This window comes from Babylonia areolata, chromosome 30 (genome assembly GCF_041734735.1).
Source record: "Babylonia areolata isolate BAREFJ2019XMU chromosome 30, ASM4173473v1, whole genome shotgun sequence".
Classification (NCBI taxonomy): Eukaryota; Metazoa; Mollusca; class Gastropoda; order Neogastropoda; family Buccinidae; genus Babylonia; species Babylonia areolata.
In genome coordinates, this window is record NC_134905.1 from 13,307,461 (window position 1) to 13,324,960 (window position 17,500).

At 43.0% G+C, this 17,500-nt stretch overlaps 1 protein-coding gene across 26 annotated transcripts in view; it reads right to left on the reverse strand.

Moving 5' to 3' along the window:
• LOC143275651 (muscleblind-like protein 1) overlaps positions 1–17,500 on the reverse strand; it is a 213,960-nt gene that overhangs the window by 25,889 nt on the left and 170,571 nt on the right. For 18 of the 26 annotated variants that reach the window (XM_076579907.1, XM_076579924.1, XM_076579920.1 and 15 more), the window contains 3 exons: positions 14,768–14,869; positions 9,689–9,757; positions 2,112–2,352 (listed from right to left, as the gene is read on the reverse strand). In XM_076579907.1, the coding sequence (XP_076436022.1) occupies positions 2,112–2,352; positions 9,689–9,757; positions 14,768–14,869 (412 nt within the window). Of the gene's footprint in view, positions 1–2,111; positions 2,353–9,688; positions 9,758–14,761; positions 14,870–17,500 lie in introns of all 26 variants that reach the window. The other 8 variants (XM_076579928.1, XM_076579921.1, XM_076579925.1 and 5 more) reach the window with 4 other exon arrangements.

The window sequence follows — 17,500 nt, forward strand, 5'->3', positions numbered from 1 at the left end:
TCATACTCACAGGTAAGAGTTGTCTAAAAATTAAAAAGATTAAATAAAAAAAACCGGAAAAAACAACAACCCAAAACACACTATACTCACAGGTAAGAACAACAAAACAACCGATAGCACGCTATACTTACATGTAAGAGAATTTAAAACAACAACAACCGATAAAACAATAATATACTCACAGGTAAAACAACTCACGCAACAAACTGAACCAATAACACGCAACACTCACAGACAAAAGAACCCAAACAAACAAACAAAACGAACCCATAATACCTATACTCACAAGTATGAAAATCCACACAACCAACAAACTACCGTAAACACAACACTCTCAAAACAAAACAAACAACAACAACAACAACAAAAAAAAGGGAGGCAAGGCCTTCAAGACTCACTTGTGATACACTTTAAAAAAAATCTAATCATTAAAATGTGTTCTGTATTTGTTATTATAAAGCTTCGCGTTTATAAAAACACAACATTTGAACATACTTTTTTAAAGGGCGATAAATCAATTGCGGTATTCGCAGTGAGAACGCTGTTTAAATCATATTATTCTGGTGTATCTTGGGCATTCAAAAAATCTTTAAGGGAAAAAAAAAAAAAAAAAAAAAAAATCTTTTTCATGGCTATCGTCGCAATCACACTGCAACATTTAGCCTTTTTCACTAGATCTAGACAGATGTACTAGTTTAGTTACACCCGCCGGGAATGTAGTACGACACGGTCGATTCAATTTCTCTTTTATGTTCATTCTAGTTTTATAGTTTTAAAGTTGATATGAAAATTTAGTATTTTGTTAAACTAATAACATGTAGAGCCAAGTACAAGTACTTCTAAACGACGTAAGAAGTGAAAAGGACTTCATTTTGAGAAAAGTCAAGACTGGAAATTTTTTCGTTTCATCGTGATCAGTTCAAGGGTATTAACTCGCATGGTTTACAATTTTTAACTGTTAATTCCGACTGATTCTGTGGATATGTTTACGGCAGTTTGCGGCATAATCCAGTAAGTGATGAGGCGTTCACAAATCTTTCTCTGAATAAATATTTAACAGTCTCCTCCAACTTTCCATCACATGTTATCGTGTATTGTCCATTGAATATAGGATTGAACGGGCAGGTCAACAACTTGAAACAAAATGGCGTCGTTCGCGTTCGCGAAGAATAATATTATGAGCACGCGCTTTGAATGTGTATAAATATGTGTACGCAACTGATTTTTGCCCATGACCTTCAGGGCTCAGCCAACAGATCTGTAAAGTCCACTCGTATTGATTTTAGTATTTTCCGAAAAAGACCACTTGGGCGAATGAACATAGTGAAAGCCCTGTACACTGAGAGTAAAACACACAAGCTTTTTATGTATTGAGTATAATTTCAAAATGTAATGTTTAAGATGAGAAAGATCAGTTTAAAACAAAGTCCCCTAGCATTAATTACAGTGTAATTTCCCTTTTTTTTACTATCTGCACCAAAACGTTTGCAAAATATATAAAACTTCCATGCTCAGCAAAAGAAGTTCCTGTTTGAACAAAATATGATAATAATGACTGCTCTTGTTGTTGTGTCAGAATATTAGATCAAAGTGCCAAGTTTAGAGAATACAAAAAATATAAATATAACAGTAAATGCAGTTTGCATATAATTAGGCTTCATTTTTTTACTTTTTTGTGCCCATCCCATAGGTGCAATATTGTTTTAAGCAAGATGATTGGAAAGAACTGAATTTTTCATATTTTTATGCCTAATTTCGTGTCAACTGACAAAGTATTTGCAGAGAAAATGTCAATGTTAAAGTTTACCACGGACAAACAGACACACACAGACAACCGAACACCGGGTTAAAACATAGACTCACTTTGTTTACACAAGTAAGTCAACAAACAAAAAAATGAACCGACGACACACTAACATGCATGCGTGTGAATGACTGCTTTGAAAACGCTTTGATCTGTCGCTGCACAAGATTCAGTGCAACATCTTCTCCTTCATCGTTCGTGGGCTGCGAGAGGGCTTTCACGTGCATGACCGTTTTTTACCCCGCCATGTAGGCAGCCATATATATAAATACCAATTATAATTATCATTACTATCACAAACACTCACAGGTCAGCGGGTAGGAAGGCTGCTGCTGCAGCTGCATCAGGGTGGCCTGCTGGTAGGCGGCGGCGGCGGCAGCGGTGGCAGTGGCAGAGGCCGGGAGGGCGGCGGCGGCGGCGGGCTGGTGGTGGGGGTGCGCTTGGGGGTGGTGGTAGACGGCGGCGGGCAGCCCCCCTCCTCCCGCTTTGCCCCCCAGGGTGCTGCCGTCCACGGCCAGTCGCTTGTAGGGCGGGATGACATAGGGAGGCTGTTGTGGTGGCGATGGTGGTGACGGTCGTCGTTGATGTTGTCGATGTAGGAGTCATCATTCGTCGTCGTCATCCCGAGGATGAGGATGGTTGGTTGGTTGGTTGTGGGAACGGGTTTTTTTTTCCCCCGCAGCAGAAAAAAAAACAGAGAAAGAGAGGGTGGGAGGGAGGGAGAAGGACAGAGAAAGAGGGGGACGGACGGAAAGAAAGAGAGAAAGGGAGGGTGGGAGAGAGGGGGTAGAGAGAGGGAATGGGGGAGCGGGGGTAGAAAGAATGAAGGAGAGTTGGGAGTTATGAGGGTATTAGTGTGGTGTGTGTGTGTGTGTGTGTGTGTGTGTGTGTGTGTGTGTGTGTGAGAGAGAGAGAGAGAGAGAGGAGGGGAGGGAGAGAGTGTGAATGGGAGGGAGGTAGACAGAATGAAAACAGAGAATTGGGGGTTATGAGGGTATTGGTGGAGACAGACACGGGGGGTAGGAGGGAGGGATGAAGGGGGGTGGTGGTAAGGAGGGCAGAATGAATGAACGAGTTGGGGGTTATGGGAGTTTTAGAAGAGATAGACAGACAGAGAGAGAGACAGAGAGAGAGAGAGAGAGAGAGAGAGAGAGAGAGAGAGAGATAAGATTAGTGTTCTTTTGTAATGATGATGGTGATTATTATTATCATCATAATATTATTATTACTATCAGTATTATTGTCATCATTATATCGTAGTTGTAATAGTAGTAGTAGTAGTAGTAGTAGTAGTAGTAGTAGAAGTAGTAGTAGTAGTAACAGCATAATCACTATCATTGTCCCTGTTTCCTTGCAAGCAAAGTCATTCAATATTTTTACATGATGCAATAAATAAAGCATGTCTTATCATCGCTGTCCTTGTTATTATCACATTGTGTTGTCACCTTTATTATTGGGGTTGTCTTATGCGTTACATCAGCATCTTTCAATGCATACAAGTCTGGCATGTTGACATGCCACACTCTGTGTGTGTGTGTGTGTGTGTGTGTGTGTGTGTGTGTGTGTGTGTGTGTTTGAGTGTGTGTGTGTGCGTGTGCGTGCGTGCTTGCACACATGCCTGTATTCTTAAGCGTTCCTCTACCGAACCAGTTCATAAACATGTGAAACACATCCAAATCTCATATACCCCATAGCAGAATGCATCTTCAGTGACTGAGTCTCAAACAGCGCTTTACACTAGTTATAATAAAAAAAAATGATAATAATAACAATAATGGTATATTATTATTAATATTATCATCATCATCATCATTATTATTATCATTATTGAATGATATAAATAATAATGTGAATGATATTAAGAATAATGATAATATGAATAAAAATGATGATAATGATAACGATGACATTATTATTAAAAAGATTGTTTTGTTATTATCATAATTAACATTAACAATAATAATCATTATCATCAACATGATAATACGAATATGAATAATAATATAAATAATAATAAATAATAATATGAATATTAAGAATAATGACAATATGAATAAAAATGATGATGATGATGATGATAATAATAATAATAATAATAATAATAATAATAACCATAACTATCAGTCTGCTGAAGACGTTTTTTTCCTGTAAGTCAAATTCTCTCGTGGTCATTAAGAACACGTCACATCAGTAATCTGACCCAGCATTCATAAAAAAAAAACATTACCCTGAAGAAGAAGAAGAACAAGAAGAAGAAGAACAAGCGCCACAATTTCAGTGTTTGGCCCAATGCTGACAGCGGAACTCTCTTCCGTCTGACGCCCCGAAAAACATGGGGGGAATGAACGTGGGTTTCGGTTCCCTGTCCGCCACCACAACTCTCATTCTCCCTTTGTGAAAGGCGGAGGGTGGGAGAGAGAGAGAGAGAGAGAGAGAGGGGGGGGGGGGGGGCCGGGGGGGGAGCGCGAGGTGGGGAGGAGAGGAGAGGAGAGGGTGGGGGGTTAGGATCGACACAATACAGCGCTGTCGTTCGACAATAATCCGACAGAGTGTGTTTCAAGGGTAACCGTAAACAACAACAACAATAACGACGACGACGACGACGACGACAAACACAAAACAAAAACTCTTATTTCTGATGGCATTTCAACTGTGTTCTTTTTCGCATAAAAATAAAATAAAATAAAATAAAATAAAAATCATCGGACAGGGTGTGCACGACAGTTTCAGTTTCAGTTTCAGTTGCTCAAGGAGGCGTCACTGCGTTCGGACAAACCACATACGCTACACCACATCTGCCAAGCAGATGCCTGACCAGCAGCGTAACCCAACGCGCTTAGTCAGGCCTTGAGAAAACAAACAAACAAACAAAAAAACAACAACAAAAAAACAACAACGGGGGAGTAAATAATAGATAAGCTTACATAAATAAATAAATAAATGAATAATAATTATAATATAGAAAAAGGTAGTAGTAATAATAATGCACGACAACCAATCAAAATACGCAGTGGATTTCATCGGAGTGGCAGTGTACAGTGAACCAATCAAAGTGCCCGTTATGTTTTTTCATCGGACGGGTGGTGTACGAAAATCAATTAAACTTCGCATTCTGTTTTTCATCAGACATGCGGTGTACAATAAGCAAAATAAATGTGAGATATTCTTTTTCATCAGGTAGGCAATGGCCGATAAACCAATCAAACTGCGCGTTCCATTCTTCATCAGACAGGCTGTGTATGAAAAACCAATCAAATTTCGCGTTCTGGTTTTCTTCAGACAGGCAAAGGATGATAAACCAATCAAACTGCGCGTTCAATTTTTCAGCAGGTAGGCAGTGTACGATAAACCAATCAAACTTAGCGACCTATTTTTTCATCAAACAGGCTGTGCACGATAAATCAATCGAGAAATCGCCTTCTGGTTTCCACCAGACAAGACAGTGTACTGTAAACCAATAAAACTGCGCGTTTTTTTGTTTGTTTTTTTTGTTGTGTTTTTGTTGTTTTCTTTCTTTCCTTCTTCAGACAGACAGTGTACGATAAACCAATCAAAATGCGTTTTTCTGTCTTTCATCTGACAGGCAAAGTTCACGATGAACAAATCAGATTATGTACCGCATGAACCTCCCACCCACCCCCCACCACCCTCCATCCCCAACCTTCACGATGTTCATTCATTACCTCAGCAACTAGGCTCTGTGTGTGTGTGTGTGTGTGTGTTTCATAACGAAGCGGATGTCACGACAGCTCGACAGATCAAGTCTTCGTTCAGCTTCACCACGCAAAAGTCCGTGCTATGTGGGCACAACAACAACTCTCTCTGTGCGATCGACATTATGGTTAAAGTTAACTCTTTCCATACGAACGGCGAAAGAGACGACGTTGACAGCGTTTCACCCCAGTTACCATCATCAAAATATTGCAAGCGGAAGGCTCTTATACTGAAGAGGTGAATGTTGACAAAGATACCACAATTCTGACGACGGAAGCTAAAGGTTGGGTCATTCAGACACCCACTGGACATCCGAGGGGTCTGTGTAGAGGAGAAGAGAGGACTGGCCGTACTGAGTGAGTTAAAAGGTTATGGTCAAAGGTTCCACAGCCATTAACTACCAGCGTGGAACTGACTCCTATCATCTGTGTTCAGAACTCGGTACAGGAAGACGGGTTCCACTCCTCTCCTTCCGCCGCTGTTAACCTTCCCCCTGGCCGAAGTCAGCTACCCACCACCCATTCACACCACGGTGTGTGTGTGTGTGTGTGTTTGTGTGTGTGTGTGTGGTGTGTGTGTGTGGTTGCGTGTGTGTGTGTGTGTGTGTGTGTGTGTGTGTGTGTGGTGTGTGTGTGTGTGTGTGGTTGTGTGTGTGTGTGTGTGGTTGTGTGTGTGTGTGTGTGGTGTGTGTGTGGTGTGTGTGTGTGTGTGGTTGTGTGTGTGTGTGTGTGTGTGTGTGTGTGGTTGTGTGTGTGTGTGTGTGTGTGTGTGGTGTGTGTGTGTGTGTGTGTGTGTGTGGTGTGTGTGTGTGTGGTTGTGTGTGTGTGTGGTGTGTGTGTGTGTGTGTGTGTGTGTGTGCATGCGCGTGCGTGTGTGGAAAATCGGAGTTAGGTGTCCTTTTTTTTCCAAGGACTCACACAGCACCATGCTGAGAAACGGGGGCCTCGAACCCTGATCACTGGAGAACAATGGATCACATGTCCAACGCCTAAATCGATTTTGCCAATGCGCCTCATTTTTATGGAAAATCTACATGGTCTAACGTTGATTTGTACATAGGTTGCTTGCGCTTTTATTCAATTACAACTTTGGGAAAATGACTGTATAATTATGGTTGTTTGCGCTGTTATTCAATTACTAAGGAAAATTGACTTGTGGATTATATATATGCTTTTTTTTGTTGTTGTTAGTAACGTTAGGTTTTTTGGCATAACTTTTTTAAAATTTATATTGTGTGTATAAAAGATGTATGTACTGTTTCAATGCCCCCATGGGGCAAATGAAATAAAGTTCTTGCTTTGCTTTGCCTTGCCTCCATATCGACATTGCTGATGAAGCACAAAAATGTGGCTTTATTCCAACGTCAGTATTATTCAGCTGTTGAATAACAATATTTTGATAATCAGATATATGACTGAAAAAGAATGTCAGAGTGTATGTGCGTGGAACATGATATCTGAACTCAAAGTACCGTGAATTGCATACTGTTGTTATATGTCTATGTCAACATTTAGTATAATATTATGCCTATACTTTGTGGTTATTATTGCATGTGTGTGGCTGTGATAGTACAATTATGTATGATTTACTCTAAGTTACCTTTTAAGGGTTTCTGTTGTTGTGGTCTACTGTGATTATCGATTGTATGGATGATTTGCCCAAGGCTGACATCTAAGTTTATCGATATACATGTTGAATGACTGTGATTTTCTCGTATTGTTTTTTTTTGTGTTTTTTTTTCCTGGTTTACACCACACATGGGCTCCTCTTGTTGAGATATATGTATTCTGTATCCTGTAAAAAACAACAACAAAAAACGCAACAGCTAGTCAGGCACACGGCAGCATCTCGACGTGGCTCGCTCCCCCGTCTTTCAATTCACTGCCGGTTTACCAACACCACAGTGGCAGCAGAATCGGTCAGTCGTGTCGACGGGCGCAATAGCCGAGTGGTTAAAGCGTTGGACTTTCGATCTGAGGGTCCCGGGTTCGAATCACGGTGACGGCGCCTGGTGGGTAAAGGGTGGAGATTTTTACGATCTCCCAGGTCAACATATGTGCAGACCTGCTAGTGCCTGAACCCCCTTCGTGTGTATATGCAAGCAGAAGATCAAATACGCACGTTAAAGATCCTGTAATCCATGTCAGCGTTCGGTGGGTTATGGAAACAAGAATATACCCAGCATGCACACCCCCGAAAACGGAGTATGGCTGCCTACATGGCGGGGTAAAAACGGTCATACACGTAAAAGCCCACTCGTGCACATACGAGTGAACGCAGAAGAAGAAGAAGAAGAAGAAGAAGGTCAGTCGTGTGACTTCTGGTCCAGTGTTCATCAGTGGTCAGGGTTCGAGTCTAGTCGGCGATCGGATAAGACGATAAAATGAGCTCACGTTTGCCGCATGTCCTTAAGCTCACGTAGAAGAACCCTGCGTGGCGAAAAAAAGGGTTGTATCTTGCAAAACTATGTAGAACGATCCGTTCTGATGTGAAAGCAAATACGCTTGTAGGCCTTGTTTTTCTTTCTATAATATGGATGGTGCTGCTCCCGTGGCGACGCACTCTCCCCGGGGAGAGCAACCGGAATGTCACGCAGAGAAATCGATTGTGATGGAAAAATAATACAATATGATACAATGCAATGCAGTGCAGTGCAGTGCAGTGTAACGCAAAGCAATACCCCACAACTCAACACAATACAATGCAACGCAATGCGATATAATACAGTACTTTATAACCCAATACAACACAGCAGAATACAATACACCTCAATACAATATAGCACAATACAATACAACACAGCATAAAACAACACAGTACAATACCACACAACACAACACAACACGACACAATACAATCCTGACCCATCGGACACTGGTATTCGGAACGTCAACAACACACTGTCGTACACTGACAGCCGAACAGTCGATAATCCCCCTTTACCAGACTCGTCAGGGCATCTGACCACTAGTTCATTCCCCACAAGTACGGAGCGGCGGACACAGTTCCCACTGTCAGCAGCAGGCAACACCTACGCCCCCCCACCCCCCCCAACCCCTAACACTCCCCCCGAAGACCCGGAAAGAAGAGGCTCAAATGAATGTCAACTCTTGTCTGACATCACGCTAAAAATAACATGACATACATTCCACGGTACACTTCATGTCGGCAGTATGCACGGTACTCAAGTACACACAACAAGAGAGGGTCACTTTGCACAATCACATGACAGGCATACTCTGCTGAATACACACGAGGGGATAAAAAAGAAGGGGTGGGGGCAGTGGGGGATGAGCTGTGAGTGGGGAGCATCCCAAGCCCCGTGCCATCAGTAGAAAGAGTTGCAGTGTTTGTTATGATGCGTCCGTGGCCTCGTAGAAAATACAAATAAAAAAAGCCAAATGCCATGCACTTTTGGTTTGATTATCGATAATCGAACCAGGTCGTACCTATCCTTGGAGAAAAAAACAACAACAAAAAAACAAAAACAAAACGAAAGAAAAGACTGAATTTGACAGAAGTAAAAGACAAATGGGTAGATAACTTTTTGAATTATTTTTCCCAACGGCACCTGATTTATAGAAGACATTTCTCAACTCAGAATCGAAAGTTGACCTTACTTCTACATTTCGGTAGTGGTAGTTTGACACTATCTTCCTCAGATACACCAACTTAAACCGACGCCGGGGTACCCACTCTGGTTTATGAAACTGTAATACTTCAGCAAGATTTTTATCTTCTCGGTCCCTCTTCAGCATCGTGATAATAGGACTTTGTTTTGTTTGCTGTTGTTGTAGTTGTTGTTTTGCGGTGTTGCTGTCGCTTTTCAAACGGTTGGGACGTATTCAAATATTAATATCATAGGGAATAGCCCCCGTGAAAAAAATAAAATAAATACATAAAATAATAAAATAAAAATGGGGGGCCTTCTAGCCTCTACGCCCACGTGCCAAAGCAATGACTCTGCTGCTGTCATGTGACTATGCCAACCAACCAAACCTCCGATGATTCCCCGGAAAGTCAAGCCATGTCAAACAACTAAACGACTAAACAGCTACATGCAATAAAAACAAAACAAACAAATAAAATAATACATTGAACAAAAAAAGCTGTGAAGAAAACAACCAAAAAAACAAACAAACCAAGAAACAACTGAAAATGAAACAGTACCAGAACGAGTTCTTCAGCCGAGTCCCGAAGACGCTTCTTGCTCTGGGCCACGACCTCAACCACTTGCGGCTAATTAGTAGTAGTAGTAGTAGTAGTAGTATAGCACAGCACAGCGACATGATGAGGCACGGACCAATGAAATGCCAGCAGGCACAGGCAAGGGCAGCGGCGGCAGGTGGCAGAACACACACAACAGCAAGCGGCAAGGCATGACCAGGGGGTGTGTGTGATGGATAAACCAAGAAAAAAAAGACAAAGAGACAGAGGCACCGTTGATAACATAGAAAAAAAAATCAGTCACCATGCAAATATAATGATGCTACTAATGATGATAATAAATAATAATGATAACAATAGGAGTAAGAGCTGATGGGTTAACTATTCACACACACACGCGCGCGCGCGCGCGCAAACACGCACCAAAAAAAGCCAGTATGTTTTGAAGATAACGTCATGCTGGTGTAGATGGGTAATGATGTCAGTGCTGTCAAACCCGGGCCAAAACAAAAACAAAACAAAACAAAAAAAACCAACAACAACAAAACACACAAATGAATAAACAAACATAAATAAATGAATAAAGAAAGTAAATAAAAATAATCATAGTAAAGAAGAAAAATAAGAAGAAATCAAACAACACAATTTTCAAATAAAATCTCGGTACCGTTTCCTCAAAACAAAACAGAAACCAAGATACTACAAAAAGCATCAACAAAACCTGTAAAACATTAAAGGGGAAAAAAAAAGAAGAAAAAAAGTGATAAAAAAAGCGTAGGTTTGCTACAGAACTAGTTATGTTGTACAGTGACTATATCGAAAACGAGAAGGGACGGTGGGTGGGTGGGTGAGTGGTCGGGTAGGTGCGTGGGCGGAGGGGAGAGAGAGAGAGGGGGGGGCAGTAACAAAACGATCCTCGGTGAACTGTGCATGATTTCCTCATCAGTTTGACGCGGTCCTGAACTAGTCAGAAACGGTTGGGCATTAACTGATTAAGCACTTGACAAAGAAAGAAAGAAAGAAAGAAAAAGAGTCAGTGTGACTGCACTCACATCCAATCTGATTGCGATCGTCACAGAATAATCGACAGCCAAACTGAAAGAGTTGACAACTCGATCGATATCAGTTAGATATGGGAGCATTCTGCACCGGGTCAAGGAATAATAACCAAAGAGGTTGAGGCGATCAGAAAAGGCGAACAAAAAACGAAAGAAAACAAAGCCACGAATTATCAATGGTAAACCCCCGAAAACGAAGTATGGCTGCCAACAACGCGGGGTAAAAATGGCCATACAAGTAAACGCCGACGCGTATACATACGATTGAACGTGGGGAGTTGTAGCCCTCGAACGGAGAAGGTGAAGAAGAATTAATGGTAAACGTTGCTGTATTTCCACACTGACCTGGGTGGCTGATAGTGATCAGCGGAGGCAAGGGAATGACGGACTGAACGGTGTGTGTGTGTGTGTGTGTGTGTGTGTGTGTGTGTGTGTCTGTGTGTGTGTGCAGGGGGTGGAGGGGATGTTGGGAGAAAGGGGTAAGTAAGTTCCGATCACACACATACACATGTACACCTTCACAGACACACAGACAGACACACACACACACTCACAGAGAGAGGAAAGTTATCAAATTATGCACGTCGGGGTTTGTGCTGCTGAATGCTATTCCCCCTCCTACACCCCCCTCCTCCCCCCGAAATAATAGCCAAAAAAACCAACAACAACAAAACAAAGCAAAAACAAAACCAAACACCAAAAAAATTCCAAAAAACAAAAACAAACAAACAAACAAACAAAAAAGCGAAAATTGGACCCACCCATGCACCTGATTCGATTGTTTAAAACAATAGGAGACAAAAGAAGCGGGCAAATTTCCTGATTCCCTGACTACGCAACAAAAGAAATAAACAAATGCAAACACAAAAACGTGATTTTTTTTTTCTAAGTTAACGGGCGTAAAAGTCCGGATTTTAACTCATTTCGTAAGAAAACCAACTTGAGAACTGATACTACCGTCAATAGGAATACCAATTCCAATCGATTCCGAAACGGGCACATTCGAGTCTTTTTCATTTATTGACCGACATGTCATTTCCGAGTTGCATACAAGATTTCTTTTCCTCGAATCTTTCTATGGCAGGTTTCTTGCTCTAAATAATTATGCACCAGGCGCGATGATAACTTTTCCCGTATCTTCATGATATAAATTACTTCAAGACCCGTCACGGTTGTGATATTCCGGGTTTTTTGTTGTTGTTGTTGTTTGTTTTTATTGTTTTTGTTTTTTGTTTTGTTGTTTTGTTTGTTTTATCGACAAATGTCAGTTACACGCGTTAGACATATTAGACTGCGCGGGCTCCAAAGAGAGCACCCGTTTAGTTCTGTAAGCAAAATTAGGTAAGAACATCGCCAGAATTCTACCTGGTATTTTGTGTGAAGCACACAAGTTTCGTGTAAATGCTTCCACCGCTTGAAGAGTTTAAAACAAAAAGCGGAGGTAGCAAGACAACGCCTTTGAGAAAGAAAAAAAAGAGATAAAATTAATACGTCTGTATGAGGGGGTAGGGGACCAAAAAAAACAGAAAAAAAAGGTTTCATTGAGGTTTGCCGATATGTGGAAACGATCTTGAGATTCTTAAGATAAAAAAATTCACTGGGACCAGATAATAATTCTAAAAAAAAGATAGAAAAAAAAAGATCTTTGATACGACTAGGTTTAAGATGAAATGACTTGACCAATGTTAGGACAGCATCAGTGATGTTTATTACAAGCAATAATAATAATAATAAAAACAAGTAGGCAAAGAAGGCCAACCAATAAACCAAAGAGAAAACAAAAATCAATATGGAATGCAGTTGCAAATGAATGTCCTTTTTCAAAGGAGCAAATAAATGAAACTAATGAGGGAGAAAACAAAAGAAACAAAAAGGAAATAAATGCCAAACGTCCACCCCAAACAGACAAAAAAAGTGAGTGGAAAAAATATCTCGCTATCTGTGAAAACCGTGCAGTGAAGACAAATCACGACGGTCATTGAAGCACCAGCACTGACCACACCAACAACACAGGTGGTCAGTCAGTCAAGCGGCCGGGCAAGACAAGGCAAGGGGAATGAATTCAACAGCGACACGCCATGCAGCCAAACACAGCACAGCCAGCGCCTCCACTACAGCAAGCTCACGTGCAATACAAGCCTAACGCCACTCTACTGCACTCCACAGGTCCCGGTCCACACAGCCTCAAAAACCACCGACGGGCCACTACACAGCGGAGTCCCGCCACTGCCCTAACCAACCAACCAACAACAGAACACAGTGTACTGCACATCAGTGCGTGAAGAGGGACTCAGGCATGCATAGCGAGCGTCACGTGCTTGTGTATGTGTGTGTGTTGAGGTCTCACACGTCTCCCATGATCTCGCCAAATACCGAATCGTTTTGTCACGTGAGAAAAAAAAAAAAAAAAAAAAGGGGGAAAAAAGCAGCTCTGAAATGTCTTTTTTTTGGTAGTCGGCTGAGCCTGGTGCAATTTGAATTGCATTGTAAATTTTGCATGAAAATCAACCCCTGCATCCCCATTTTACCCCCACACCCACCGCCCCCCATGCTCCCCTCCCCAACCCCTCTTTCCTGACGACAGTGACGAGAGAGGCTAATGGAATAAACTGGGACAGGTTATATCACAGATCATGGGCAATATCCTATACAGGTTTCCCGGTTGTGATGGAGGTGCAGCGATTCCAGTGTACAGTTTCGTAGTCATCTCTTCAACGCTTTACCACGATTCCTGTATAGCCCCCCATTGATACGACGGTCACCATTTATCACTCAGCTGCATCCTCGTTTAAGCTACTTTCATTTCATTTACTGTTCAGTCTGTAGCACAAATCAATCGTGAATAGAAGATCTCCGTGATTGACAAAGACATTGATTAAAACAAAACAAAACAAAAACAATTAAACAGAACTGTGTTAAAAAAAAAGAAAAGAAGAAGACAATCAGGCATTACTTTAAAGAGTGCAGATATCGCGGTATCATGTGACATGCGCTGTACTAATGAATTCTGTTTTCTATACAAGTTATGGCAACAGCGAAAGAAGCGCCTCTTACTTGCGTTTTCCCTCATGTTTGTTGTCTTAACATTGTTAGTTTTAACGCTTAAAAACGATCCCACGCAGCTTACTAATTTTTCATTTTTAAACACACAATCATACATGGAAACCCATGTGCTAGTTGAGAACTTTTCCAATTCATAATCTATAGCATAAAGAAAAAAAAAAGAAAAGAAAAGAGGGGGCAGAGGGGACGAGGGGCACATAATACAGGACACAGTACAAAGTGTCCAAATGATACACGTGATATGATTGAACATGCTGCGTCACTTTTCCTTCATTCCCGCGTGTCCCAACCACCAGAACCCCGAATACTGGGCCAAACGGACATCATGTTAAAAAAATAAAGAAAAAAAAGTGTCTTTCCCGCTGTCCAAAAGAGTTATCAAAACACACAAGCGAACGCGAGTTCTGCGAAACACTGAGACCACTTGCCATGCAAACACACATACACAGTGACGAGGGACAGGTGAAAGATGCTAGGTAAGGAAAACAAGGTGGCGCTACAGCGCTACAGCAAAGTGAAAGGAGCGGACAGGTACGGGCGGAACTCAAACCAAAAGGAAACAAATAATATGAACCAAAAAAAACCCAGAAAATCACCAAACAACGATCAGGTACAGTACAGAGCAAGGCGATCACCAAGGGACCCCAAACAAAAAACTGATACACCACTATGGCAGAGAGAGATAAAGAGAAGAGGTAGGGACAAAAACACTGAAGAGCAAGGCAAGGCAGGCAGGCAGGCAGGCAGGCTCCCCTACCACAGCCTGGGCCGTAGGGCCGCCACCACCAGAGGGCAGCGCGGCAGCGGCAGCGGAGGAGGTGGCGGTGAGAAGGGAGGAGCAGCTAGCTCGTGACTGAGCGGAGCAGGCCTTTAGCTGAGACTGAAGGTGGGGCGGCGGGTGAAAGTATTTACACGTGTCCCGCGTGCACTTGCTCTTGACATAATCCATACACACCGTCACCTGGTTCTCGCTGCAGTCCACGCTGACGTTCTCCGTGGGGTGCGCGTAGCGGCACTCGCTGGGCTGGCGGGAGCACGTGCCCCTTTGAAACTCTCGACACACCTGCAAGAAGCCCACAGTCAGTGGGGGGAGGGGACTCACAGTGCTACAGTCAGCCCACAGTGTGTGAAGGGACCCATTCAGTCCAGTGTGAAGGGACCCATTCAGTCCACAGTGTGAAGGGACCCATTCAGTCCAGTGTGTGAAGGGACCCATTCAACCCACAGTCAGGGACTCAAATTGCTAGTCGTCTAGCACAGGTCTCCTTCGTCATGTGTCCGGACTCAGCTCTTTCAAGTCTGGCCTTAAAACCAACCTACCCCTCAAACATCGCCTCCCTCCGATGTCTCTTCCGTATTAATTTTCTGTCTTTTTTCCAGTTTAGAATTATGCATGCGTGTGACTGGTGTGAAAGCACTTTGTTTTGTCCCTGCACACGATTTAGCGATATATGAATATGAATTATTTATCATCATTACAGTGAAGGGTCTCAGACTGCTGCCTGCAGTCATCCAACACAGTGAAGAGACTCAGACCGCTACAGTCACCATGCTGTTCTATTGCCCTCGCTCCTCAGTGCGGCTTGGATTTTTACTCGGTCTCAAGAAAGGAAAAAATATATAGATTTTTTCGCTAACAACGGAACCTATTGAAATACTGCCGCAAGGGCTCAGTCAACAACAAACTACCCATTTGAAAACGATTCGCGAACACCCCCACCCCCACTCAAAACGAAAAACAAACGAACAATAAACAATAAATCAGCTAAAGATGCTGACGTGTTCTTTCTCAACTAAAATAACAGTCTAGGAATGGACAGTTTGGGATCCCCCGTCGTGTGCCTTGACTTGGAAGGAAGGCAAGGAGTCCCCACCAACTCCAATGCTTGTTTCATTGTTATTGTGACAGCGGAGTGTCAAGGTTAACTGCCCCTGTGTGTGTGTGTGTGTGTGTGTGTGTGTGTGTGTGTGTGTGTGAGAGTGTGTGTGTCTGTGTCTGTGTGTACACGTGTGCGCGCGCAAAGGTGTATGAACAGACAGTGTATATGTGTGTGGCGAGGGGTGGGGTGGGGGAGAATATTGTGCTAAATTCGTACGCGCAAGGAAGTATTTACACATCATTTGGTGATGTGATTTTGAACTGACGTATACTTACATCAACGCTCCCACCAACCGTGTAATAGACTGAAATCAATTTTTTCCTGGAAGCTTTCCAAAGGACATTGTCGGCACGAAATAAAAAAAATAAAAAAGAGCTAAAAATAAAAGAAAATACTACCTGACGAGAATCTTATCGAAGACAAAGACATTAGCAACAAAGAAGTAAAAGATCGACGAAAGTTTTGTCACAATCGGTCTGACGACATCGGTTATGCAAAATGGGGAAATTTTCAACACGGCACAAAGCAGCCCCACCCACCAAAGAGGAGCAACAAACTGACCACGCCTGTTGTTCGCACCACTGAAGCCATTGACCCTAGCCTTCAGAGAAACAAAACTTCAAAGGAGATGACCAAAAGCGTGTTCACTTCACTGCTCTCCCACCATGGCACAACCTGGCCGTGTCGTTCTGCTGTTCAGTGATCTATGGTTCTCGCCCATTCTGAGGAGAAATGAAGGGAACACAGGTCAGCAGTCTGCTCTAAAAGGCAGCAGTGTCATACATTGGAACAGACCCCTTACTACCTGCTGACTAGGCGGGAACAGATGTCAGTGTTCAGACTCAGGACAGGCCACAACCTCCTAAACCACCACTTATACACTACATTCCACATTAGTCACTCGGCACAGTGCCCCTGTGGGGCAGACAGCCAGACAACAGAACACCTGCTGCACCATGAGGTGCCCAGGAAGAGGTACTGGCCCGACCCAGCTCCAGTGACCCGGAAGCTCTATGGCTGCATAGAAGACCTGCAGGGTACAGTTGCCTTCATCGCGGAGACTGGGGTGTCCATCTGATGAACGAGAAGAAGAAGACGAAGAAGAAAACTGGAAACCCACCCCTCGGAAAAGCCAGGCGTCCACCCCGTCCAGACAGACATCCAGGACTCACCCCCTCAAACTACAGCATGCTCTTCAAACCAAGACCTCAAGGCCCTGAACAACTGGACTTTAAGTCAGCAGGTCGTTAAACACTACCCCCATTGCTCAAACACTGGAAAACAACACACACGACATGGCCCCAAGAGAAACCACTGCTGTATGCTGACAGCGAGGTCTTTTTTAAAAATAATTATACTGAAATAACTGCTGAAGTGAAAGCCACACCTTGTCACACACACACAACAAACACACACAACACACATACACACACACAAACCACAACAAAGAAACCTATCAGTCAAAATCAGAACAGCAAACAGCCACTTCAGAGTGTGTCCCTTTTTTGCTACCCCTCATCCCACATACATTATCCAGAGCAGCGATGGTATTGGGACAGCAACAGCCCGGACCACAAATGAGATCATGGCCTCTCTTGGACCCTCGACAACCCCTCGTTCCAATGACCTTTTCCCCACCAGCCAGGCCTGGGACACACTAGAATCGTCAGCTTCGTTCTGGAAACCGTGCTGATGTTGATGCATAATGTTTCTATGCCCCAGGGGGAACTTTTTGCCTTGCCCTGCTGGTGTCACACCATCCTCTGTCGACAAATCCGAGGTCTCTCTCTCCACTGTTTGCTGGTGTCACACCA